Source organism: Cavia porcellus, unplaced genomic scaffold (assembly GCF_034190915.1).
Source record: "Cavia porcellus strain 051 isolate PalLab524CR breed Dunkin Hartley unplaced genomic scaffold, mCavPor4.1 scaffold_11, whole genome shotgun sequence".
Lineage (NCBI taxonomy): Eukaryota > Metazoa > Chordata > Mammalia > Rodentia > Caviidae > Cavia > Cavia porcellus.
Window position 1 is genome coordinate 77,206,301 of NW_026947494.1, and position 25,596 is coordinate 77,231,896.

At 41.9% G+C, this 25,596-nt stretch overlaps 1 protein-coding gene across 1 annotated transcript; it reads left to right on the forward strand.

Moving 5' to 3' along the window:
- The first annotated feature begins 483 nt into the window (after positions 1-483).
- Positions 484-24,405, forward strand: Alkal1 (ALK and LTK ligand 1). The gene is made up of 5 exons (XM_063257877.1): positions 484-828; positions 18,064-18,117; positions 19,562-19,642; positions 20,689-20,769; positions 23,191-24,405. The coding sequence occupies exons 1-4, from the start codon at positions 645-647 to the stop codon at positions 20,751-20,753; spliced, it is 384 nt and encodes a 127-aa protein (XP_063113947.1). The 5' UTR covers positions 484-644; the 3' UTR covers positions 20,754-20,769; positions 23,191-24,405.
- Positions 24,406-25,596: the final 1,191 nt, after the last annotated feature.

Genomic DNA, 25,596 nt, shown 5'->3' on the forward strand with positions numbered 1-25,596 from the left:
AACAAAACAACAGAACCCTAACTTCACTATCTGTGTGTGTTCTTGGGCTTTTCTGGTTCATCCAGAGAGTTTGCCCCTAAAAGTGCTCATCCTCATGAGCACCGGGAGCAGAATCTGGGGGCCCGGAGCTCCGAGGCCTGGGGTGGCGCCGCGCAGCCCGAGACCCGCGCGCACCCTCGGGCTGAGTGCGTGGGAATCCACAGCTGCACGGCTTTTTTCCTCCCAGATTTAAAAGTTGCGCGGTCTTTGGGCCCAGATGGGCAGGGGAAGCTGCGATCCAGAAAACCACAGCTGGAGCCCGAGCCCAGAAGACCTGCCGTGCGCCGCGGGGTGACCCGTGCTCCCCCACCGGGCCTGCCACGTGAGCCCCGAGCCCCGCCTGCGCCCGCAGGGACCGCCAGCCCGAGGGTCGCGCCCCGGGGGCGGCGCCCTCCTGCCCACGACCCGCCCCCGCCCCCGCCCCCCGCGACCCGCGGCGTAGACTTCAGCGCTCGGCGGGCGCTGGGAGCCGGAGCCACCGCAGCCTGAGCCCCGGCGACGCGCGGAGGACCCGGCTCGCCCGGCAGCCGCGATCTTCGTCCTGCCGCCCCCGTCTGGGCTGCAGACCCTCTGCACCCGGCCCGGCTCCTGCCACCGCGAAGGACATGCGGCCGGCTAAGGCGGGCGCCCCGCTGCCCGCTCTCCTGCTGCTGGCGCTGGCTCTGTCCCCGCCCGAGACGCACGCGCGACCCCGGGGGCGCAGAGCCCCGCGCGGCGCGGAGCACAAGCCTCTGCTCTTCCTGCCCGCGGCGGGGGCGGGCCCGGCTCCCGGAGCCTCCCGGAGCGCTGGTGAGTCCTGGCCGGTTCTGTCCTCCGCCGCCCGAGCCTGAGTCTTTCTGGGTTACTTTCTGAGCTAACCCGGGCACGAGGCGCGCGCTTGGAGAATCTTGACTGTCCCGCTGCACAGATTGCTTTTCTGGGGAAAGGATGATAGTTTATTAGACTTAGCACAACTGAGCTTAGACAGATTCTGGCTGGCGAATCATTTTTTTCAGGTGTGGCAGACTTGCTTGGAAATAAACTGATCAAATAGCTGGAAGATCTGGGTTTCCGTCCCAAGGGCTCAGTGTAATGGACAGCTTAGGGACCTGTCAGCGCCTCATTTCTGGGCCTTGAGTCTTTTTGAGAATTAAGTAACAAGGACTGGTCCGAGACACCTGAACGTTCTTATGAATGACCTTTCCTTGTGGTTTTGAGCTGGCCTCAGGGACCGGGCCCTGACACGGAATTCTCGCAGGTTGCTGTAATAGATGGCAACTCAGACCTTTCTTGAGTGCCAGCTGCTTCCAGATCAATGCTGGATACCCAGCTTCCTGGTGCTTTGATGCATCCCTCTGTAGGTGAGCGATTGAGGAGGGAGAGAAAGTTATCATTTTAGAGGCGCAGGGACATTTAAGGGTAGAGAACTCTTGTGAGTGAGGAGGAGAAGAAGAGGGAAGGCAGAGGGGAGGAGGCCAGGGGCAGGTGGGCTGTGTGGGAGGTCAGGACACAGGTCAGGAAGAAGGAAGGTGGTGACAAAAGACAACACGCTATGCAAAGTGTCCCTGTTCAGGTCCATGGCGAGATGGACTGGTGGCAGGAGCTGGGAGTGAAAGGGTCCATCTTCAGGCCACTACATGTGTTTTAGTGACTGGACCAAGCTCAGGTGCCCTCATGATACCCAGTAGCTTCCACCTGGATCTCATGACATAGGTCCACATAGCTCCATAGCTTGTGCCTCATTTTTTTTAGTGTTATTTTTTTATTTCATAATATGATGACACATTCACTCTGCAGTCATACTGAATACCTGTCTTTACATGGCAGCCGTCCTGCTGAAGGCTGAGGCTGCTTACGGCAGAGCCCTTTCCAGCACTTGGGTGTGTGTGTGTGCGCGCGCGCGCGTGTTGGTGACTCCTGCATTGAATGAAGGTAGAAAACGGTGACCTGTTCTGCAGGCAAGTGTGAAGCAGGAGGAGTTGGGAGGCTGAGGTGGGTGCTGAGCAATGTGTGAGGAGAGCCCAGACTGAGCCTTTCAGTCTGACTGGCAGATGGAGAGCCCTCTGGAAGGGGACCACGACAATACCCAGGGACGCCAGGATAGTGCCACACTTACACACTTTGGTTACTGTCATCCCAGCTGTTTATCTCAGAGGACACAGTGTCCCTTTGGAATGTGAAAAGAGTGGGAGAAAGTCTCATCAGGAACATAGATGGTGACACAGTAATTCAGACCCTCTGTTTCATTTGCACTTTAAAAGATCTTTTCTCTTTGGTTGAGGACAGTGCAGATTTACTGACACCGATGTGAATTACAAGAGAGAGAAAAGAACACTATTTAAAGGGGAAAGTGGCAAGGATCTGAAGTTTTGAAAAGCAAGATGGCTTGACAGTAAGGGACCCACAGGTCATTCTTAAAGTCTGTTTCTCTCTGCCGCTGCTCAGGGTGGTTTCATCTTTTGGTTATTGTGCTCAGTGCACCTGGGGAGGAAAGAGTCGCTCCTTATACTGGAAGTGTGGTCTGGATTGGGCACTTGGGTAGGGATCAGGGCCAAGCTTGGATACAGAGAGGACAAGGACCCTGTGGATGTTCTCATGGGACATGCTCGGGAGATGCCAAGTGTCATGGCTTGTGTAGGATGAAACATTTTCCAGATCCTGGAGGTCAAGGACTCCCATCCCTGCTGGCAACATGATAAGTGCCAACACCCAGTGGTGCGTATTTGCCTCTGGAGGCTGAAATCCTTGCTGCTTGTGCAAGGAGAAGGCACAGTTTCTCCTACTATACTCCCACACACGGATGCCTTCTGACTTCAGATAGGTGGGGTTTCCCTTCCCTCACATTAAACAAACAACTGGTTCTGCAAAGGGCACCTGCAAATTGTGCTGTAATTCAGTTCAGCTCTCACATCTTCTGTCTGGGAGATCAGAACCCACAGGTTAAGAACTCGATCTCTCAGACTGACCTTCACTCCCGCCCCAGCTTTTCAGGTGCCGATCTTTTCCCTGTGCTTCTGAAGACCACCTATAAATCTATAGATCGGGGTTCCCACACTTCACTTTCCAGGCTCACTTAATTTAATAGAGAAGCTTACAGAACTCAGGGGAACATTTACTGATTTATGGTAAAGAAGGTTACAAAGGGTACACAGATGGAAAGATGCATAAGGCCTGGTATGAGGGAAGGGCCTTGAGCTTCTCTCTGCTCTCTCTGAACCCGCCACCTTCCATGAGTGCCTGCACTGTCAGCTGTCTGGGAGTGCTGGGAACTTTGTGCTTTGAAGTTTTCATTGAGGAAGTTTCATTACATAGAGCTGATTGATTATGTGATTGGTCAGTAGTGATCAGTTTAACCTTCAGCCCCTCTTCTTTCCCAGAGAGAATTCTAATCCTCTAATCTTGGGGATTTTGAAGCTACTTAGGGGCTGGTTGCTGCCAATTTATTAGCATGTGGAAATGCGTGATTATTTTAGAGATTCCAAGGGTTTTAGGATTTTTATTGCACAAGGACAAAAATACCTTTCACAGTATAACAACATGCAATTGTGCATTCTCCCTTTTTGATAGGCAACTTATGTATAGATGTGAGGCTGGAGGGGGAGAACTATTTGCAGGTAGGAGAAGCAGTAAACGTAAAAACCTTTGAGCCACACAGATGGTACCTTTAAGGACTGTCAAGGGAGAGTGGGGGGACAGTGCGTGGTTCCCAGGAGCACTTACGATTCACCATGCTTGGTTCCCCTTGATCCTCCCTGCTCCCCGTTCTTCATGAGTGCATTCACCTACTAGTTTAGCCTTCAGCACACATTTGAGGTCACTTCGATGGGCCGAGGGTTATAAAGTTCACAAGTGTTGTTGACTGTGTTTTTCAGGTCAGTTCACCAAATAAGTCCTTCCACAAATGTCTAGAATCTGATTTTTCCTCCACCTGTCTCACCCTTGCCAGTCTATCTTATTGGGCTAAGAATGAGAAATTATGAGGTTTTGTAACCTTTACTCTCATCCTCTTATTCTTGTTCTTTCCTTCCACTTTCTCTGATCATCCCGCCAGCAGAAGAAAGCACATAAAGTCTGCCATTAGAAAGGGACACTGTATTCACCCACTGAAATATACACAACCAGGCTTTGAGTTGGGGTGCTGTAGAGTAACAAAAATGGCTTGCGTGAGTTTGAGAAGAGGTGGAAAATGGGGTGATAGGAGCGTAAGGAGGACTCCTGGGAAGTTTTAGTCAATGCTATATCCCCTGTGTAACTTCCCTTTTCAAGAGATTTCAGGAAATACACTTTTTCTGTAGACTTTTGAGAGCTAGATCTGTGTTGTTTTCATGTAAAACTTTGCTAATCTGGAGCTTAAAGAGAAACTGATCGTTTATGTGAGGTTATCCTGAGCAATCACAAATGAATATTCCTTATTAGTGCTGGGCTACATAAGTCACAGGTCTGTAGTGGCTTCTTTTGAGTCTCCAAAAAAAAACTCCAACTCCTCTGGAAGGCAGGTCTCTTTCCTTACACTTTCTTTTCCCACCACCTCTTTCTGTGGCTCTGTCAGGGACTGCTTTTGTGCCACTCAGGCCTTGTGCTGCTCCTCACAGATGCCATGCTATGTTCTGGAAGGTTCTTACGTCGTTTCCTGTTGGAATTCTGTCTGTTCACCAACGAGGCTAGTGACGACCCTTTTAGAGCTTTCAGTGATAACAACCTTCCTGCTGTGGCATGAGTGCCATACAGACTTTTCCCCCTTGATCTTACATCTCAACTGTCAACACAGCAGACTTCTGCTCCTCAGAAGACCTGAGGATGGTGGTGTCTTCTCACCAGCAAGCGAGCACTGGTGGTCTCCGGTGTTCATGGTCAGAGAAGAAAGTCAAAGTGCAGTGGTACAGGTTCAGGGCGCTAAAATGTAATCAGAAAGCCATTAGTAATCTAATCTCGGGTGTATCCATGCTTGGGACTTTGAACTGGTCTGTAGACACCACTACTCCACACACACCCCAGCTTTCAGGCCAACGTTTACACAGGCCAAATTGCATTTAATTTGATAGGGAAGTTTGTAGAATTCTGGGAAATACCATGCTTATGTTTGCTAGTTGATTATAAAGGATACAGAATAAGACATACATGCAATAAAACATGATGACTGGGACTTTTTCAAGGGTTTTAGGAGTTGGGTGCTGGGAAGCATGTATGAATAACAAACATATATTTCCTAATATTCCAACCCTCTACTTGTGCTATCACTGCAATGCCTTTGCAGTTATTTCTGTGCTCAAAAATAATCTAACCCCTGGATTCGCTTTGCAACTATCCCACACTTCTGATAAAAGCTTCACAAAAAATCCAGGTGTATTTGCATACTGTTTGGACTTGAGTAATAATGGAATTTTATTTGTGCCATGTAAGGCTCTTACCATTCTCTCCACCCACTTAGATAGTCATACTTGTTGAGTGAAGGAAAGATAGTAGCTTTTGCTACTTTGCATATCACTGAGGAAGGGGTGGGTGGGTATTTGAACTTTTAAAAAAATTGTGTTGTGTATGTTTAAGTCAGGAACCTGAGGTTTTGATACATGTACACACAGGGAAACAACTGTTAGAGCCAAACAAACGTATCAATCATATTCCATTTTTAAATGTTTTAAGATGATAAGGTGACAAAGTCATACATAATTTTTACCATATGTGGTGTTCTTTTTTTTGGTCTTTTTGAGACAGGGTCTCACTATGTGGTTCAGGCAGGCCTTGAGCTCACTTTGTAGCCCAGCCTGTCTTGAACTTAAAATATCTACTTGCCTCAGCCTCCTGAGTGCTGGGATTACAGGAGTGCACCACCACGCCTGGCTTTACCATGTGCACTTCACAGGTGCTATGACCATAAATCTGTCTGTGCTATGGTCATAAACACCCACTGTCAGCAGCCAAGGCTGACCCACACGCATGCATTTCTGCCCATTCACAGCATGTCTGGCAGTAACTTTTGCCTGCTTGCAGGCTAGAACTTCTGTGCAGGCAGTTGACAGGATCACCCAGTGCTCCTTTCCCCATGCTGGAATGGCCCGAGTCATAGGGCACTAGTTTCCAACCACTATACTGGCTACAAAAACTGGGATTTCAAGTACACATTTGCAGTGTGTAATTAGTATATTCATTGTGGAGAGTGTATGCATATGCACACAACGTATCTTTATTCCCTTTTCCATCCTCTTTCCTTTCCCTCCCTTCCATTTCCACCCATACCTCGGTTCCTTTCTTTTTTATTTTTTGTTCATGTTTGCAGTGCAGACCGTTTATAGCCCTTGTGTGGAGTTGGTACATACTCATAATTTATCCAACTTCCTATTTCATCCCTTACCCTTTCCCTCCTTGAGTTCCCTCCACTCTTGACCTGCTTCCCTTTTGACAATGATCTCGCTCCCCACTTACTACGGCAGTGGTGCTTAACATAAGTTTCATGAGATCACATGCAAGTTTCAGATGTAATTCTTGGACATGGCTCTTGGTCTAATATATCTATGAGTGCAATCAGGAAGTCTGCATATCCACAGAGTCTTTGAAAAGCCTAATGCACATTGAGTTTTTGGAAGCACCTGATTATTAAATGGAGGGACATGGGAAGGAAAAAGGTGGCATATCAAAACCTTCTGGAAATTTCCTTCCAGATAAAGACAATTGCTCACCACCTTCACAACTCCAACTACATCCGTTGTCTGCTCTGTCCATTCCTTCTGTAACTCCCATTTGATAGCCACGTACTCCAGTGTGTTCTGAAAGATAATCTATGAAATAAACTTCATTGGTCTACCAGCTTCAGAAAATGGCCATTACCTTCCTTCTTGAAAAATCACAATATTAACACCATGATTTCTGCCAGAAAAGGAAACTGTGTACATCAGTATTATCCACACTTTTAAAAAATTTACCTTTGTTCAAATTTCGTGGAATTCAGCTTTGAGGGTCCCATTTGGGGAAATGCTGTTCCAGTCACTGCAGGCCAGCTGGCCCTCCTTCAGCCCACTGGACACTGTGAAGATAAGGCTGGGTAGGTATGGAGGAGAGAAGGGAAAGCGATGAGGAGGGGCTGAGAAGCAGGGCAAGGTGGCTGCAAAGGAGTCGCGGGAACAGTGTCACGCCAGCTGCTAGGTGAAGAAATACAGTGTCACCTAGGAAAGAGTAAATGTCTAGAGGAAACTTTAGTAAATGGTACGTTACTCATCTAAAATGTAAGGACTCTCTTGAAGAGTACTTCCATTGTGCTCCTGCAAATGTTTTAAAAAACTAACATATGAGCATTCAATTTTGCTTGAATTGTACAGAGCTTATAACTGCGGTTCATGTTAATCACTTGACATGTCTAATTCCCATGTGGTAGACTGTATTTTCTCTGTGAACATAAAACAAATTATATGTGAGCCAATCCAAAAACTGTCATCTTTAGGAAATGATAGTAACTTGTGCAAAAACAATAAAAAATTAAAACTCCCAAAGATGATTATTTCTAGCTGACAGCTTACTAAGCACGGTATCAGTAGTAATTGGATCTTGATCCTTTCCATGGTGTGGATCTCCTGTAAGGAAGAGTATAGGCTCATTGCAACCTTGGACAGGTGTGTGTGTGTCTCTGAGTTCCGTGTGTCGCAGCTGTACCCAGAGAGAACCCATCAGGAGGGGTGGCGCCTGGGCAGGACCCTTGTCTTACAGGAGTGTGGCCTTTTGCTTGCACGTCCTGCACTGGCATCAGAGCAGCAGTGAACCTGAAAAGATAAATGTCACCATGACTGCTTCAAAACTTTGTTATATTGATTTATGGGAAATTTGCTGCTGCTTGTTGCTAAGAAAAGAAAAACAGTGTGCTTGTTGGGTTAGGAAAATTATCTTTTGGTAATGTTTTTTTTCTGTGACTAGAGTTTCTTTGTAGATTTGAAGAGTCTTGTTTTAAGGCAAGATTTACAGCTTGAAGTTTAAGTCTAAAGAATAAAATGATTCACTACATTAAATTACTCATTACCATTACATTAATTTATGAAGTGTCCTTGAAAAATTCTTCTGTAGAGTATAAATAAAAAATACTTTAGAAAAAAGAAAAGAAACTTAGCAGGCTAGATTTTTGGGTGCAATAACTAATCAACTTGTTTGTCTTATATGCTGACAAATGTTGGTTCAATGTCATTACTGTGTTATTAGTGTTTGTGATTTTATACATTTAAACCCATATATTCCACTTAGGAAAGACATTTCCTCTGATTCCTTATTCTATCTTCCTTTTTAATTAGGTATTTTCAATAACTTTGGAAAACTTCCAACATTATGGTAATCAAGTTGTGTTAACTTTATTGCATTAATACAGAATACTAAAGTATTGAAGATAACTACCTTACAAAGAAAAGAAATTTCTTTTGGCTCAGTTTGAGAAGGTTCAGTTCAGTTTGAGAAGGTTCAGTTCATAGTTACTGACCTGGATGGTTTTGAACTTGAAGTGAGGCAGCACATTCAGCAGTATGTGGAAAAACTATTGCCTCATGGTTGAGATACAGGACAGGAAAAGGGGATACCTTCAAGGAAACACCTCCAGGCCCAGAGGACCAGCCAGTAGACTCAGCCTTTTTTTTTTTTTTTTTTTTTTGTCTTTTTGAGACAGGGTCTCGCTATGCAGTTCAGGCTGGCCTTGAGCTCACGTTGTAGACTCAGCCTTTTAAAGATTATGCTATATCCCCAAATCCCCAGGGCTGGGCACCAAGTCTTTTAAACATGGACTTTTGAGGGATGCATTGAAATAGTAATTAAATTATACATGTTAAAAATGTTTAGAGAGTGGGACATTGTGAAATATACTGGAAAATTGCTGCTCAAAGAATTCTATTGCTTCATAGGAATTTATTTATTTATTTATTTATTTATTTTTTGGTCTTTTTCCTTTTTATTGATATTGAACTCACGACTGCCTGCTTGCAAGGCAGACACTTATGCTGCTGAGCTAAATCCCCAGCCCCTAGGAAGGAATTTATTTAGAAAATTTAGGTTTTGTAAAATTCTGTACAGGTAGATACAAGCCTTCATATAACTACCATTTGCATTGTTGCCAAATAATATAAAACAGATCTTAGATTACTATTCCTCCATCATCCGTGTTTTAAAATGTACCGGGGTTTGTTTTATGCGAGTATTGTGAGCCACGGAAACAGGAACATGATTGTCCTGATGGAAGGAGTTGTCTTTACAGGTCCCTAGGAACGGGAGGTGTGGCACAAGAGGGGCCAGGCAGCAGGTCTACTGAAAACCAGGATAGGCAGGCTTGGGGTCCGTTAGTTTGAGTAATTTCAGTGAGCTCTGGTGTGCAGGGCTGTCCCTAGCTGTCTTATGCCTGGACATAGGGTGACTAAGAGAAGGTGACAATGACTCTGAGAGGCCAATAGATGGCATGTGGGGAGCGGAGTCTGCATTGATTGGTTGGCATCTGAAAGGCAAATTTACAGGTGAGCCTTTTGCCATGTCTAGGAGTCAGTGTACACAAGATCAGTCCATTCAGGGTTAGAAGGCTTTTCAGATGTCAAATCACCAGGAATATAAAAGTAAAAAGGTATGATCAATGCAAACTGACAGGACAAGATGTGACCTCCTTTCCAGCTGACCACCCTCCCTTCCCATTATCTGTTTCTCCTATCGCATTGCCCTGACTTCACCCCACCCACTGTGGGCAGTCGGTGGTGATTATCTTGCTTGATGTGTTCGCTTTCTGCTACTATGACAACAAGAGCCAACGCCAGCCATGTAAAGGAGGAAATACTTAACTTGGCTCACGGTTTTAGAGGATTCGATCCATGTTGGCTAGCTCCCTTAGGGTTAGGGTTAGGCTTAGGGTTAGGGCTAAGGCAGAACATCATTGCATAAGGGTGAGTGGAGGAAAGCAGCTTATTTCATGGCAGCAGGAAGCTGAGAGATCAGAAAAAGACAGAAAGGAAGAATCATGGACAAGATATGATCCCCAGGTAATGCCCCAGTGACCCACTCCCTTCGCTGTGTGCCACCTCCTAAGTTTCTATCACTTCCCGGAGCCTTCAGATCATGATCTTAGTGCATTAATCTGAAGAAGTTACAGCCCTTGTGATCCAGTCACTTAGTCCTACCTCTTTTTTTTTTTTTTTTTTTTTTTTTGGTCTTTTTCGTTTTTACCGGTACCAGGGATCGAACTCACGACTGCCTGCTTCCAAGGCAGGCGCTTATGCTGCAGAGCTAAATCCCCAGCCCCCAGTCCTACCTCTTGACACAAAACTTTGGGGAGACATTTTAGATTGAAATCAGACTATTAAACACCTGCCCTCCAAAAATTCATCTCATAAGACAAAGTGTGTTTAATCCATCCCTAAGAGTCTCCAAAGTCTTAACAGTTCCACCATTGCTTAAAAGTCTAAATCCAAAGTTTTCTGAGACTCAAAGGAAATTCTTAGCTGTGAGCACCTATAAAAATTAAAAGGCTTTCATAATCTGTGTCTCCAAACTTCCAAACTCCTCCTGTAAATCAGTTCTAAACCACACGGGCAGGTATAACTCCAGCAACAATCCCATTTCTCAAGACCAGTTTTTCATGTTGGTCAGCTTTTTTCAGTGACAAAATAGCTGAGAAGTAACAAACTAAAGGAGAAAAGTTGGTTTTCAGCTTCCAGTTTCAGAGGTTTCCTTCAGTCTGCTGGCTTCATTACCAGAAGTGGGTGGTGGAGGAAGACTGCTCATCTTATGGCAGCCAGCAATGGAGAGAAGGATGGAGAGAGGAGGAGAGGAAAAAGGGAGAGGAGAGAGAGGGATCGAGACAGAGAGAGGCACCAGGGACAAAATGTAGTCCCTGAGGTCCGGCGCCTAGGACTGCCATCAGTGTGGCCTCACCTTCTAATATCCCGTTCAGCAGATCAGTGGATCAGTAGACCAATGAGCTAACCACCCACATGATCCAATCACCTTCCCAGAGCCCAGCTCACCTTTGAAGGGTGTCTGTGTCTCTCCCTCTCTTGGTCTTGGTCTCTGTCTCTCTTTGTTTCTTTTGTTCTTTCTGTTTTTTGAGACAGGGTCTTGCTATTAATTCAGGCTGGCCTTGAACTCACAGCAGTCCTCCTGCCTGAGTCTCCCAAGGGCTGGGATTGCTGGTGTGCACCATCACACTTGGTTGAAGGGATATTTTAGAGACAAACCGTGACACTTGCCTCTTGGATGCTTTGCTGTGCTGACCCCTTCCTATCCTCTTCAAGTGGTTGCTGTATTTCCACAGTTACTGTCCCCTTGTTCCCCTCTTCTCTTAACATTCTTTCTCCCTGAACTCCTTTTCTTCAGACATCCTGGAGTCACTTTTACCCGTGGGTTTTTCATACTTGGAGTTTTCCCTGGTATAGTCATAGACACTGTTCTAGTTCAGCTTGCCTCTGTGATGCTGATTCCAGAATACATTTCCTCCTTCCCCTTATTTTTTAAATTCACATAACCACACTGTGCTGAATATCTCCACTATGAGAATCTCAAATTTGACCTTTCCCCACAGGACCTGTGTTTCTGCCTTCTAACTTGCTCTCTTTATTTTTGGCCTCAGTAAAAGCAAGTTTTTGCTTCTTGGAGGGTACGCTTGTAGACTGGAGTGAATTTACTGTGGGATCAACTGCAGTCTGGGGACTTGCAGGAGCTCAGTCTACTGAAAAGGCTTCTAGCTGTCTAGCTACATCAGCACTGGATTCTGTGTTTTATGCTTGACAGTTTTCTGATGGTTTGTGATTCTTAACAACTGCACATAAAATGTCACTCCAGTGTGAAACGCTGTTTATGTATTTGTTTATGAAATGTTTTAGCATTTTTATAAGACTTTTTTAAAAAGGTCTATAAAATGATAGTTTTAAATCTGGAAGGAAGATTATCTAATTATGCCAGTAACTTAATAAATCGTTTCCATGAGATCAGCCTCAGATGAAATGGCTGTTTATATAATACATAATTTGTTCTGTTGTTTACAACCAAGAATAAATCTACTTTGCAACCTAATTTCGTATTTTTCCAAGCTCTCTGGACTCACTTAATATTTTGCTCTTTGGTAAACATACAGTGTAATGTGAGAATTTTGTCGTCATGTTTTCATAGGACTTGGAAGGGATGTTAGAGATATTTTGTCTGTCTAATGTGATTTATATAGGAAGAAACCTAGGGCTTCTATGGCATTATTTGGCTTGAAGGAGAATTTTGCTCTGATTGAGAAGACCAAGTGTAACTGTCAGATTTCAGGGGAGGACACTCCACAACTAGGACAGAGTGTGACTGTCAGGTAGGGGGAATAGCACAAGGAGGACTATGTGCTGAAATTCAGATCATATAAAGCTATTCTAATATAATCTTTACATCATGAGTGAAATACTGTGCACAGGTGGTTTTCTATCAAACACCATGTGCAATTTAAAAATAATTACAACACAAGGTAAATTAAAAAGTCATTTGTGTCCTACATGGATATCTTTTTTTTTGGAGACAAGGTCTCACACTGTAATGTAGGCTGGCTTTGAACTCACTGTGTAGCCCACGTTGGCCTAGAGCTCAAAAGGATCCTCCTGCCTCAGCCTCCTAAATGCTAGGATTACAGGCATGTGAAACCTCAATAACCAGTCCACCAAGGCCTGATTCTTACTTTCTGGTGTTGTTTCAGAATAAAAGGAATCAGGACTCCTTGGAGAAATCCCAGAGCTAAGACAGAAAATAGTAAGATGAGTCTTGGAGTACTTGGTGAAGCCAGAAATTTAAAACAAATTAGTAGGAATGCAGAACAATAGCAACAGTGACAAAATTACATAATAACAGCAGTATAACAAAGTTTGCACAAATCCACTAAAAGTTTCCAGTGGTTCAGACGGGATCATTTAAATGATAAAGTAATATTAGGTTATAACCCAGTGAATCAAATATCTACCTAGGAGTACACATCAGTATAAATAAGATGTTTAGTAAATAAGTAAACACCTAGGGTCGAGGTGAGAAACCTTTCATGCAGAATCTAGACTAATTCACATGGCTACCGTACCCTCAAGGCTGGGAGGAACATGACCCCTAGTAGATGCACAGCACAGTGATCTCTGATGAAAAGGAAGGTAAGGGCACGGATGAGTTTTACAGTGGAGACAACACTGCCTCAGCCAGGTAAGCCAGGTCAACACCACAGATAACAAATAATACTGATTCTCTGCACCCTTGATACGATGTAAGAAAAAATGCCATTTTGTTTGTGTGGTCGCCTCAAACTGATAGCCCACATGTAGTCATGAGAAAAACAAATTCCAGATGAAGGACACTCCACAGAATACTGAACCAGAATTCCTTAAAGCTGTCAGAGTCATCCAAAACAAAATTTGAAAAACTGTTACAGCCAAATGGACCCTGGGAGATATGACAACAACAGGACATTAGGCAAAAACTAGGGAGATTCGAAAATTAATGAAATATAGAGCTTTGTGAGTAATAGTGTGTCAGTACAGGGTCATTAATTGCAAGAAATGTGTAAGTAGGAGAAATAGGATGTTGGGAACGTGATATGTAAGTTTTTGGTGTAGCTGAAACTGCCCAATAATAAAAAATAATTTTAAAAAATGTCTTGAAAGCAGTTGGGATCTTCCAGAATGATTCTGTTTTCAATATTAGGATATGAATTTTTTCTCAAAAGCCTATTTGTGAGGGAAAAACAATGATTTAATATACTTTTTCAAATGTTACTTTATAAAAAGCTTAAATGCGATCTCTGAACAATTTTTAGCACTCTAAATTACCTGGAGTCAGTGTTTCAAAACTATTTTCTGTTTGGAGAAGTGTTTTAGTTGGAATATTCTTTACCATTGGTTCATTACAACTTGTGTTGACCAAATTGACGAACTGATCTCTTTTGCAAGGGACTTAACAGAATGTCTGTGTTTATGTAAAAGTTATGCATACATTGAAATTCTGTAACTAAAAAATTCTGTAATTTTTGATAAACCATTTAGAAGTAATTTTTTTAATGGTGCAAATAAATAATGTTGATAACTCAACTAATAAAATCAGTATTTTTGTTTAGTAGATTGAGATTTCCATGAGTTGAATTTTGTCACACCAGAAAGAAATGTTCTAGCACCACACCCCAGGGCCTCGGAATGTGGCTTTATTAGGAAGCAGGGGCCTTGCAGATATAATTAGTTAGAGTGAAGCTGGTAACAAAAAGGTCCTTAGTTCAGTGTGTGTGTGTAATCCTGCTATCCACTGCCACGTGGAGATGCAGAGATGCAGGAGGACACCGAGTCATGATGAAGGTCGCATGGGAGGTTGCCACAGAGCACAAGGGGCTTCAGGGAGCCCCAGTTGGGGAGGTAAGGAAGGGTCCTTCCCTTGAGCCTTCAGAGAGAGCGTGGCCCTTCCCACATCTTGACCTCGGACTTCTGGCTGTCAGATCACAAGGCGTTAAGTATCCTGTGCTATAAACCATCTAATTCCAGGAATTTTGTCATAGCAGTCCTGGAAAACTAAAGCACAATTCGGTTTTCACTCAGAATCTATGGGGGATGGATTCCACACCTGCTTGCCCAGTAGCAAATTTCACAAAGTTTACTTTCACACAATGGCTTGGCATTTGCATATAACCCATGCACATCTTGATGTGTACTTTAAATCATCCCGAAATTACTTATAAAACCTAAGTCTTGCAAATATGATGGAAACAGTCATTATATGGTATTGTTTAGAGAACACTGACTAGGAAAAAGTCTGTACACAATTAGTGAAACTTTTTTTTTCTTTTGTCGTTTTGAGATGGTCTTGCTGTGCAGTTTGGGCTGACCTGGAGCTCACTTTGTAGCCCAGGGTGACCTCGAACTTGCAATGATTTTCCTGCCTCAGCCTGATGAGTGCTGGGACTGCAGGTGTGTGCACTGCCATGCCTGGCTGTACACACTTAGTATAGATGCATCCTCCCCAGGTATATTGGGGGAAAATGGTTGACTTGAAGACACAGAACTTACAGATATGGAGCATTGGGTGTAGGACATTTCTTTTTTACTTTCTCCTTCAGTATTGGGGATTGAACTCAGGAACATAGTGAGCTACATCCCCAGAAGCCACTGCATCCCAGTAACAGCAGGGGCGTTTGGCTTGCCAGGGGCCTGGCCCTTTGTTTCTTGTGTCTTTTATAAATAAAAGGAATCAGGACTCTTTGGAGAAATCCCTGATATTAGAGCTAAGACAGAAAGAGCACAAGATGGGTCTTAAAGTATCTGGTAAAGCCAGTATAAGAAAGTAATAATACAGAACAATAGCAGCCATAAATTACAAAATTACACAATGGCAGGGATAGATCAAAGTTTGCATCTTATGAAAAAATGCAAATTTATTTTCAATTGGCCAGTTTTTTATTGAAAAACTTAATACAGACATGTTCAAAAATTGAGAGTCGTAAAAAGGATGAGCATGGAAACATCTCTCAACTCTCAGAGCTCTCTTTCCTGGTGTCTCTTGCTGTTTAGTACAGAGAGGAGACTGCTATGGGTTGTCTTTTATAGAGAGAGCCAGAAAGTGTAGAACCTGGGCTTTGTGGGCAAATTTGCCTGTAACAACCCCTCAGCCTGGACGCTGCTGAGTGACCACACAGGAGCAGTGGAAGTGGCTGTGTCCCGTGGAACTTAGTTTGTGAACACGGGTGCAAGGCTCCCTGTGCTCCTGAACAGTGTCTGCCAGCCTGAGGCTTGGCAGGTGGGGTCTTAGACTCGACTTCTGCTCTGTAGACATTTAAAGTAGTCTCTGCCTCTTGCTCTTGCATAGTAGACATCCCGATCATTAAATTTTTTTTTTTTGTCTTTTTCCTTTTTATCGGTACCGGGGATCGAACTCACGACTGCCTGCTTGCAAAGCAGGCGCTTATGCCGCTGAGCTAAATCCCCAGCCCCTAAATTTTTATTTTTAATACTTATTTACTTATATTTAATATTTATTAATATTTTAATATTTATTTAAAAGGCTTTTGAACTGTGTATGACATTTTTGTTGCTTATATTTCATGTGCACAACATGATACCTTGCTAAATGTATGCATAGTGAAATGTTTACTGTAGGGAAGCAAACCAACGTAGCCACCATTCTACAGGTACTATTTATGGTAAGAACACCTAAGAATCTGTCCTAGCAATTACCCTTGTGCAATAGACCTTTTTTTTTTTAAAGCTTAAATGGAGCTCGACTTTGTCATTCTCTTGCTCCAATCTCCCTGCCTCTTCCCGAGGCCAGGTCCACCTGCAGCCTTGCCTCTGTCTCTGCCTCATTCCACTCTCCCTCAGCCAATCAAACCCAAGGGCGGTTCTTCCTTTTTCTTCTTCTTGCACAGGTATCGCTTGTTCATTACTTAAGTACTTACTACTTAAGTACCGCATCTCAGTTTCGGTTACATCAGTCTGTTAGGGTTAGGGTCTGTAACGCCTTGTTTCGTTGGTGTCAGTTTGCCCATGGATATATTTAGCCAATTGTACTAAAACTGTGATGCTTTTGGTGGCCTGTAGGGAGCGCCAACGAAGCTTGCGCCATTTCCATTTGAACTGTAACAGGCGCCCCCTGTCGGCAAAGTAGTGCTGTGCCCGCTGCCGGTGTTAAAGCCCTGAGGATTGTAATGGGGACAGACATACGCCCTATGCACCGTCATGCTGATCAAAATGTGGCAACTACTTTGACAGAAGTTACACAGTGCGTTTGAAAGGTGGAGGGTAGGGGATAGCTTACTTAAAATGTGTCACTTATTTACAAACCCGAATTGTCATCATTGCCCACCGTCTGCAATGCTCCTGGGAGTAGAATGACTTCTAAGCACTTGTTTTTGCACTTAGTTGGCCGATCTTTCAGAAAGTGCTGGTGCGGCGCCCCTGGCCAGCTGCAATGTTGAGTGTCCCAGAGGTGTGGGGGAAAGGGCCTCATGCAGGCTGGAACATCACTGAAGAGAACTCCAGAAGACCTGCCGAAATATGTTTCCTGCACTCCTGATTTATTTCAGCATTATTTTTGATTGTAAAGCACAGGTATTTGTCCCCCAGCAGGTGACAGCCCTGATGCTCCTGCCTCCCGCTCTCACTCGTGCCTAGGGCTCCCACAGCTGCAAGGCTACCTGCTGGGAGGCAGGGTCTCACCCCTGATGCGCTTTCAGGTGTGAAGAGCTACTGAATCTCACGTCTTCATTCGGTCTAAGCTCAGTCTCCCCTGTGGCAAGTGACAGGTGTTCACGTCTGTGTCACATCTTCGACATACATAGCAGTCAGTTACCATAAAAGCATTCATAGCTCCCCCAAGCCCTTGTATTTCAAGCATTTTTTTAAGATTTAAGATTCTTCTTTTAAATGAGTTGCATATGCGCCCAATTATTTTTATAAATTGCATTTTCTGTACAGCATATTTTTAGGGAATGCCAGCTACAGTCTGAGCTATAACTTGACTGTCAAATTTTATTTTATTTTAAGCTTGATGCCTTTGAAGTAGGAGAGTCCCATGACCTGAAGTATATTTCGATTCATTTTCTCTGGCAGCTTCATGGGAAAAAGGATTATAAGGAAGAGAAAAGTGGTGTGGAGGCTGCTGCCAAAACACAGTCACAGAAGTATGATGTCTTGGACCAGCCTGTGCTAATGGAAGGACACAGAAATGCATGAGGCTGGGATAAAGTTTTGGAAAGGAAATATACAAAGCTCACTTATTGGTTGGATGCAATATCAAGGGAAAGAGGAAATCAGGTGTAACTTCTTGATTTCCAAACTAAGCAAAGGGTAAAAAGTCGTGCCATTTACAATGGGGAAAACGTTGAATGGGGGGACAGGTTTGGGGCAGCTAGGAGATGAGAAGTTTAGTCATGACCTGAGAGGTCAGCAAACAGCTCTGCTGGAGTTCTGGAGCTCCATGGCACGGTCAGGGATGGAGAGAGACATCTGAGATCAACTCACAAACTACCAAAGATTCGTGTGTTTAGTGCTTGTACTTGTAGCACATGATCGATATTTAGAAATGTGTTCTAGAAACTCTGAAGTGTTTTTTTTTTCTTTTCAGAAATATTCCCAAGAGATTTGAACTTGAAAGACAAATTCATAAAGCATTTCACAGGTAAGGCCACAGTGTATTAGTGATTCAGTCAAATAGCAAGATTGGCTGCAGGGTACTGTGTTAGGCACTGGGTCTGAGAAGATCAGTGTGTGGAAGAGGCTTGCAGTCCAGCCAGGAACACGGACAGGTGCTGCTCGCATGTATGAATTGTCATGCAAGTCAGATTGTGATAGGTAGAAGTGTAAATAAGTTTTAGGGCTACACAGGAAGTGAATAATTTGGCCAAGAACCAGGGATGGCTTTTAGTAGACATAGTATTTAGTTGATTTAGGGATGAACAGGATTTTTCCGGGATGAGAGCAGCGTCTGGTCAGAAAGAATCCACTGGAAGCAGGACAGCTCACTGTGTGGTTAGTGGAAGGGCAAGTGGGTGGCGTGGACATCGGTGATCGCGGGGAAGGATGCATTGGGTCAGAGGCGAACTGATGGCTGGGAAGGTAGGTTGGAGGCGTAGTGCTCGTGATCTTAAGTGTGGGCTGAGGATTTAGACAGGATTCCCAGCAACCCAGGGCAGCACAAGGTTTTGGGCAGGGGAGAGACAGACCGTGTCATAACTTAGACCCAGAAGACCTGCTCTGTGCTGATGCTGTTGTGAATCATATTCAAACCACCCCATGCTCCACGTTCTAGAGAAATTGCTAAATTATTATGAGGTTGGCCCCTTACACTTCCTGTTGCCTCTCTCTTCCTGATCATCTCAGCTGCCTTCTATTGTTTTATATCCCAGGACTGTAGTATGGGAAAGATGCAGTTTTTGCATTTGGCTTTCCTCCTTTATAAAATAGAAGCACCATAGTTGTTAATGAACTTTAAAAGTTTGATCATGGGGATCAAGGAGAGATCCATCTGCCTCGTATGTAAGGATGGGAGGTCTTAATGGCCAGAGTGGACGGCTCTTCTACTTCTCCATTTCTAGTAGAGGGAGGTGGAAGGGTGAACGTTTTGATGGAGTCTACTTTGGATTTATAGGGGGAGACAAGAAAAGTCTCAAGACCCTGCCTACCTTACAGCAGCCATGGACACTAAGCCAACATGTGTCACTTTAATTAAAAAGTAAAATAAATGTCTTCCTATCACATAAAAAGAGAGAACAGAAAGTAAAAATAATGATGTTTATCTTCTTACATCCACTTGATTTACTCTGTGCATTTTTCCCCTTCAATCTGGGGGCTTTTCCATTCCCGTTACTCTAAAGAGTTTTACTGGAAACGAAGGTTCCGTACTGTGACATGCTGATAATGTGGAACGAATTCAGATTATTTTCCACAGATCACAGCTCCCTCCCACCCACAGAATCTGAGTGAGGGGAAGAGCTCTCAGGCAAGTTCTTTTAAGGCAGGAAGGATGTAAGCTACAGTTCTATTATATCATCCATAAAGTGCTAGCAATCTGTTTGGGAAAACATGCCCATGTTTATAATAAGCATTCTCTTCCTGTCTTCCAGGGCCGGTCACATTCTCAGCTGAGTGTAGCAAACATTTCCATCGAGTCTACCACAATACCAGGGATTGCTCAATGCCAGCTTGTAAGTCGCTTGGGCAGTTTAAAAAATATCCTACCCATCAGTGAATGTATGCAGTTTTAAGCTCCAGCTGCCTTCAAATGGAACATAACAGACTAAACATTGCATGGGAAGCTATTTATAACTCTGACAGTACTTAAGTTTTGTGTATGCTGTTGAAACTATAAGGAATAAAATCACATTCTAGTTGGAAATATATCCAAATCTGAAAATAGCCAGATTTCCTTAAAGATCAAAATGTTTGCCTGGATTGAAGCATTTTATCATTATTCAAATTCCTTGGCATAAATAAAGTCCTCCCTCATAGAAATGAAAAACGGAAAGGACTATGAAATGTAACTCAGAATTTCCTCATAAGTTATCTTAAAGTAAATGTTTTTATAGCATGTCACTTATAAACTGGGTGCTGGATGTTTTCTGAGTAATGGTAGCTTGTGTTATTAAAAGTTTGCTCTAATGAATTCTTTTGGGTACTTAAGTTACTGAAGTCAATAATCCAAACACTGTCCTCCAGTGCCATCATTTAAAATGCTCAAATTGTGGTTATGTGTAATAACTCACTCGCTTGTTTTTAGAATTCCTTTCTAGCCCTCCACTTTCCTTTTAAAGAAAATGAATTTTAAGTATTTTGTTTCTTATTATCTGGATTATTCATCTTAAGGACTCAGGATGTTGGGTCAGATTTGTTGTAATTCTTTTTCAAAAATAATTAGTATTGAATAATACTGAGGAAACGAAGGAGAGTGAAACATTGGAGCTAAAGAAAAAGTCTTTAAGCGGTGGCACAGTGTGCTGGAGACAGTGCAGGTTTTTGGGACCCAACTGTGTGCTAGCAATGCAATAAGCACCATTTTGAGGCTCTTTATTGTCTTTAAATGAAGATAAAAATCACACTTTTGGGGGGAGTTAATGAGAAAATCTATGTTAAGCAATTGATGTATTGGGTGCTTATTAAATTGTATCTGTTGTTCAATCAATTAGTGGCAATTGACATGATGTTGCCCACAGTATAACTACATCTATAACTTGTGTCTAAATGTTTTCCCTAGATTACAAAAGATGTGCCAGGTTGCTGAAAAGACTGGCAGTAAATTCACTGTGCTCACAGACCTAAATCCTTACCCTTGAATGTGAGTATGTGTTTGTTCTTTTTATCTTGTTTAATACTACTTAAGTTTTTGGATTTTTTTCACTTTTTGTTTCTTTTTTTGGGGGGGTAGTGATGGGAATCAAATCTAGAGTCTCACACATGCTGAGCATCCACTGTACTACCACTGACTACAGCCGCAGCCCTAAGAGTCTAATTCTCTTGAGAAAACTGTGAGTGAAGTAGAACAGGGCTGATCTTAGCAGTGTCTAGTGAACCTGAGGATTGTCTACTTCGTGTTCAAGCGTGATCTAAAAGGCACTGATTGTTTTACTGAATTAATCTGAAGTGTTTCAGAAATAAATGAGATCCAAAGTATACAATAGATATTGGACATAGGGAAGGAACTGTCCCAAAGAAAGAAAAAATGTGATGGGAGAAAGGGGAAAAGGAAAAAAAATATATGTAGATGAGATAGTTAGGATAGTTATACAGCTGGTATCTCTTAGTTCATTGAAAATAAAGGTTTGTGCCAGTATGGTTTGGACTGTACTTCGTGTCTGTATCTTGTGCTCTGAACAACCATTATGAATATAGAAATATGCAATGTATTAAATATTGTTACTTTCCTACTAGCCTTTTCAAAACTGTTTTATTGTTATTTTTAATTTTTAAAAAAATCTTTAAATGTCCTGTGCAGTGATTTCCTTATGATAAAGAGCTTTGTGGCACTCTTCCTGGTTTGAGTGATTAAAGAAGCTAATTCAACAGTTTTTAGTGTACTTTGTTATTGCGTGAAAACATGCAGACAGACAGCAGGAGGATTCACAGGTCTGTCTTTTCTTAACTGGCTAACAGATGTAATAAGAGAAACTAGGTCTGAAAAATTTATTTTATATAGCATAACAAGTAGGCAGAAGATATTGTAAAAATTGAAAAAAATTAAAATATAATGATTAAGTCATCATGTGTTCTAGGCTATTCCGTGACAAATGGAATGAGACCTCAACATTTTTATGCTGGCATAATTATTCTGGGAGCCTTAGGGCAGTAAATAGTAAAAAATCTTACTATAAATGATAAAACTTATTCACAAAAGTAGAATCAATATAAAATATTGAAAGATACTAATTTCTTAGCAACACTATTTTTCTAATGAGTAGTTCTTCCCCAGTGTGGTACAGTCTACATTTTGGGGTCAGATTTCAGCACCATGGACAAGTCCCGTGAAGGACATTTGTGTATTAGGTTACACAGGTGACAACGACACTCATGGGCCACCTTCAGTATAGAAATTTTTTGCACTGGCTGTGGTACTGCAGATACAAGAGACTTACATAGACCATTTCACAAGTTTTTTTTTTTTTTTTGACAGTTACTGAGACAATCCTGACCTCATTTTTTGAATAATGATAATCATGTGATAACTCATTGATCTAATAGATTCTTTTGGGAACCTAAATTAGCAAAGCTAATAATAATTACAAGGGAAAGATCTGAGTGCTGTAATTTAAGATTGTCGAACTATGTAGACTGAGGCTGTAGCTGAGAGGTACAGCATTTGCCTGGTGTGCATGAGGCCTTAGGTTTGATCTTAGGTGGAATATAGCGTGGCAGGAACAGCAACGAAACAAACACCACAAAGGAACATACCTACAAAGAAAAATAAGGAAGCAGATAAATAAAATGCCCAATCATGATTCTGTGTTGTGACTCGGCTCTTTCGCTGCTACTGTTGTTATGTTAAGTTATAGTAAACATTAATAATAATTAGCACTGCTAATTCTGAATATTTAAGATGCTAAATTTAAAACTTTCCCTTGCATTAGATTAGGGAAATGAGAGAGAGCATTTCAGTAGTTAGTATTTAGTGGCAAGCTGCTTCAATCAATTACCTTTATACTATCTCAGAGGTTTGAATGATGTAAATAAAATGTGAATAAATCAAAAAATCATCTGGGTATTGAACTAAACATCTATTTTTTAATTTTTAATGTATTTTATGTAAATATAAAGTCCTTTAGGTAACATAATTACTGAAAAATTCCCTCTAAGTAAGTAGTGAATTCTAATCTAAACTGCATGGTGGGATATACTCAGGGGTAGAGCGCGTGTTAGCATTCATGAGGCCCTGGGTTTAGTGTCCTGCATGGCAAAAAAGGAAAACTAATAAAATATTGTATAAAATCTGCATTATCTAGAGCTATAGAAGACAGAGCTGATAAATGTGACTCTTTGATTGTGAAGCTTAGGGCGTTAGTGATTTTTTCTGTAGTTTTCATCTTACACTTTTAAAAGACCTCCTACATGAATCCGTTAGTCTGTATTCCTAGGATGAGATACATAGAGCCTTTGAGCAAAATTAAAGAAAAACACATAAATACATGAATAAATACAGTGTAACATGCATGTTTATAGTTGTTAAAGCTAGGTCACTAATGTTTTCTTCTTTTTCTCCCCACAGGCTTTTTTTAAGGATGCAAATGTAATTTGAAAAAAGTGCCTGGATTCACAGTAAATGTAAAGGAAATGAAACTTCTGCTTCTGGGATATTAACCAAAGTAGACAAAGGGACTTCCTAGAAATCGAAGATTAGCTGTGTTCTGCCCCAAAATGCAGTCCTTGCTTTATCTTTGTGTACACAGTAATTTATCATTTTGGAAAACAAGGCTTAAATTGCATACTACAAATACAATATTAAAATTGTGTTCTACTTTATTTTGTGGAAATACTATTTTCTTACATGGTTAGCATTCCATGTTAAACATTTAATGATGTAAATTATGTCAGAGAGGGCAAGTATGAAATGATTATTTGTTTTGTGTATGATTTTGTAATATGCAAAGTCAATTTTTTATAATTTTTATTTAATATTTAATGCATCTACTAAGAATTTGTGGTCTTCATTACATTAATTTGAAATGTGAATTTTATTAAAGCTGAAATAGAAGAAATTTGAGTTGTTTTTCTTTGAATAAAAGGTACTTGTGGCAAAAGGTTATAATATTGAGACATGATTACTGTATATAAATATGCTTTTTGCACTGATAACTTGGATCCTGTGACAGTTTTTGACTTTCGAAGCTACTCATAGAGTTGCCGTCTTGAATAGAAAGACATACAATCACCCTTGAGCTGGGAAGTTGCCTAATTATTCAGTTTAGAACATAGCAGAATATCCTAATACCAAAATAGCCTGTTTTATTTAAACACAGTATGAAACACTCAGAAACCTACAACAGAGCAATTGGAAAGGCTTTTTCTTGAATTCTTTTATCATTGAGTGTGGAATGTGTATTGTATGTAAATGTACATATATTCTTTTGTCCATAGTAAAAAGTACCCTGAGAAATTACCTCTGGCTTCAGAAATATTGTAAAACTACTCTCTCAATTTCCCCTTTTATTTTATTTGGCTGATAGACAAAGACAATAATTATGATTGAGAAACCTGGTGTGGAGGATGAAATTCTGCAATCATGCTATGTACTAAAGAATGAAAATAATATTACATTTTCAGTTAGTTACATGTAGTAATATTTTCTAGGTTTGCATATGACTAGAGAGCCGAAGTCTATTTTATTCAGAGGAAAATGCTATTAAATGACAAGTAGGAACTTGCTGGTGACTTGTATTTGGCAGGCAGAGATCCAGAAAATAGTCGACAGAGGGTTCATGGTGTGGTTTCAATAAAAAAGAATTGTTTCAGATTCCATTTATGAAATTAGATCTTAAACATTCTTATTGATGTCTAATGTACCTGAAAAATTCTTTGTATGTTATATATTTTCTTACAAATGCTCTCAGACTATTTTATTTAAAATTATTTTACTACATGACACTCACTTTCTCTTGCATAGATTTCAGCATGAAAAGGTTGTGAGAGTTGGGAATGAAGAGACTTCATTGTCTTCACAGAGAAAATTTTCTCATGAGGGAAATGAATGGTTGCAAGGTGAACAGCACAGAATTTCCTTACTTACCAGTAACATGCACGCAGCAGAGCAACAGGGTCATAGTCAAGGCAGAGAGGGAGACGGTTGGCGCTGTTTTCTCCAGATTAGCTGGAGCTGGATTAAAGTGGGCTGTTCCCAGCTGTGCGCCCCCAGGGTGTGGCCAGGCGCTCCAGCTAAGCTCTGTGAGGTCTGTAAGTACCTAACCTTCCACTTCATTTTTATTTTACTTTATTTGCTTGGGAGGAAAGATGCAGCTGTTACAGTTAACCCTTGAGAACTTGTAGAAAACAAGGTTTTCCATTGGGGGTGTGGGGGTTTAGATATATGTGTTTGTCACTTTTTATAGGTTAAAATGAGTACTTGATTGGAAAATCTCACTCTACATTAGCCTTTGCCACACTTTCTTTAATACTTTATTTCTTGGCATTTGTCGGTCTTTGCAGGAATTATATTTGTACATTTCTCTTTCCTCCACAATAAGCAAGGTCTCCAAGGGAACAGGCTCACTTCTGAAGGATTTCCAGAGCCTAGAACAGTGTCCAGCTCATAGAAGACTGTGTAATAAAAGAACAATTATCTCACCCTCCAATGAATGAAATTAAAGATCACATTATAAGTCACCACAAGAAGCAGACAATTATTTATGAAACAATTGAGCAATTGTTGAGTGACTCATAAAAATTCTTACGTTTTATGTAAGAGGTTGTGTTTACGTATGCAGACAAGATTATCCTCTTCATTTCTACTCTTATAACTGCTTCAGTTTATCCAACTCAGAAATACAAACTTAAAAGTGCTATTTAACCTTGATGATGGGATCTTGGCTGCTTGCCAGCCACCAGGTTGACACAAACAAACCACCAGGCCGCAGAGACTGTTCTCATGGTCAAAAGTGGGGCGGTCGTCGGTCCTGGC

Coding starts and splice junctions, on each gene's coding strand:
- Alkal1 (XM_063257877.1), top strand. CDS start 645: ATGCGGCCGGCTAAGGCGGGCGCCCCGCTGCCCGCTCTCCTGCTGCTG. Junction 18,118..19,561: donor ATTCATAAAGCATTTCACAG/GTAAGGCCACAG, acceptor CCTGTCTTCCAG/GGCCGGTCACATTCTCAGCT. Junction 19,643..20,688: donor GGATTGCTCAATGCCAGCTT/GTAAGTCGCTTG, acceptor TGTTTTCCCTAG/ATTACAAAAGATGTGCCAGG.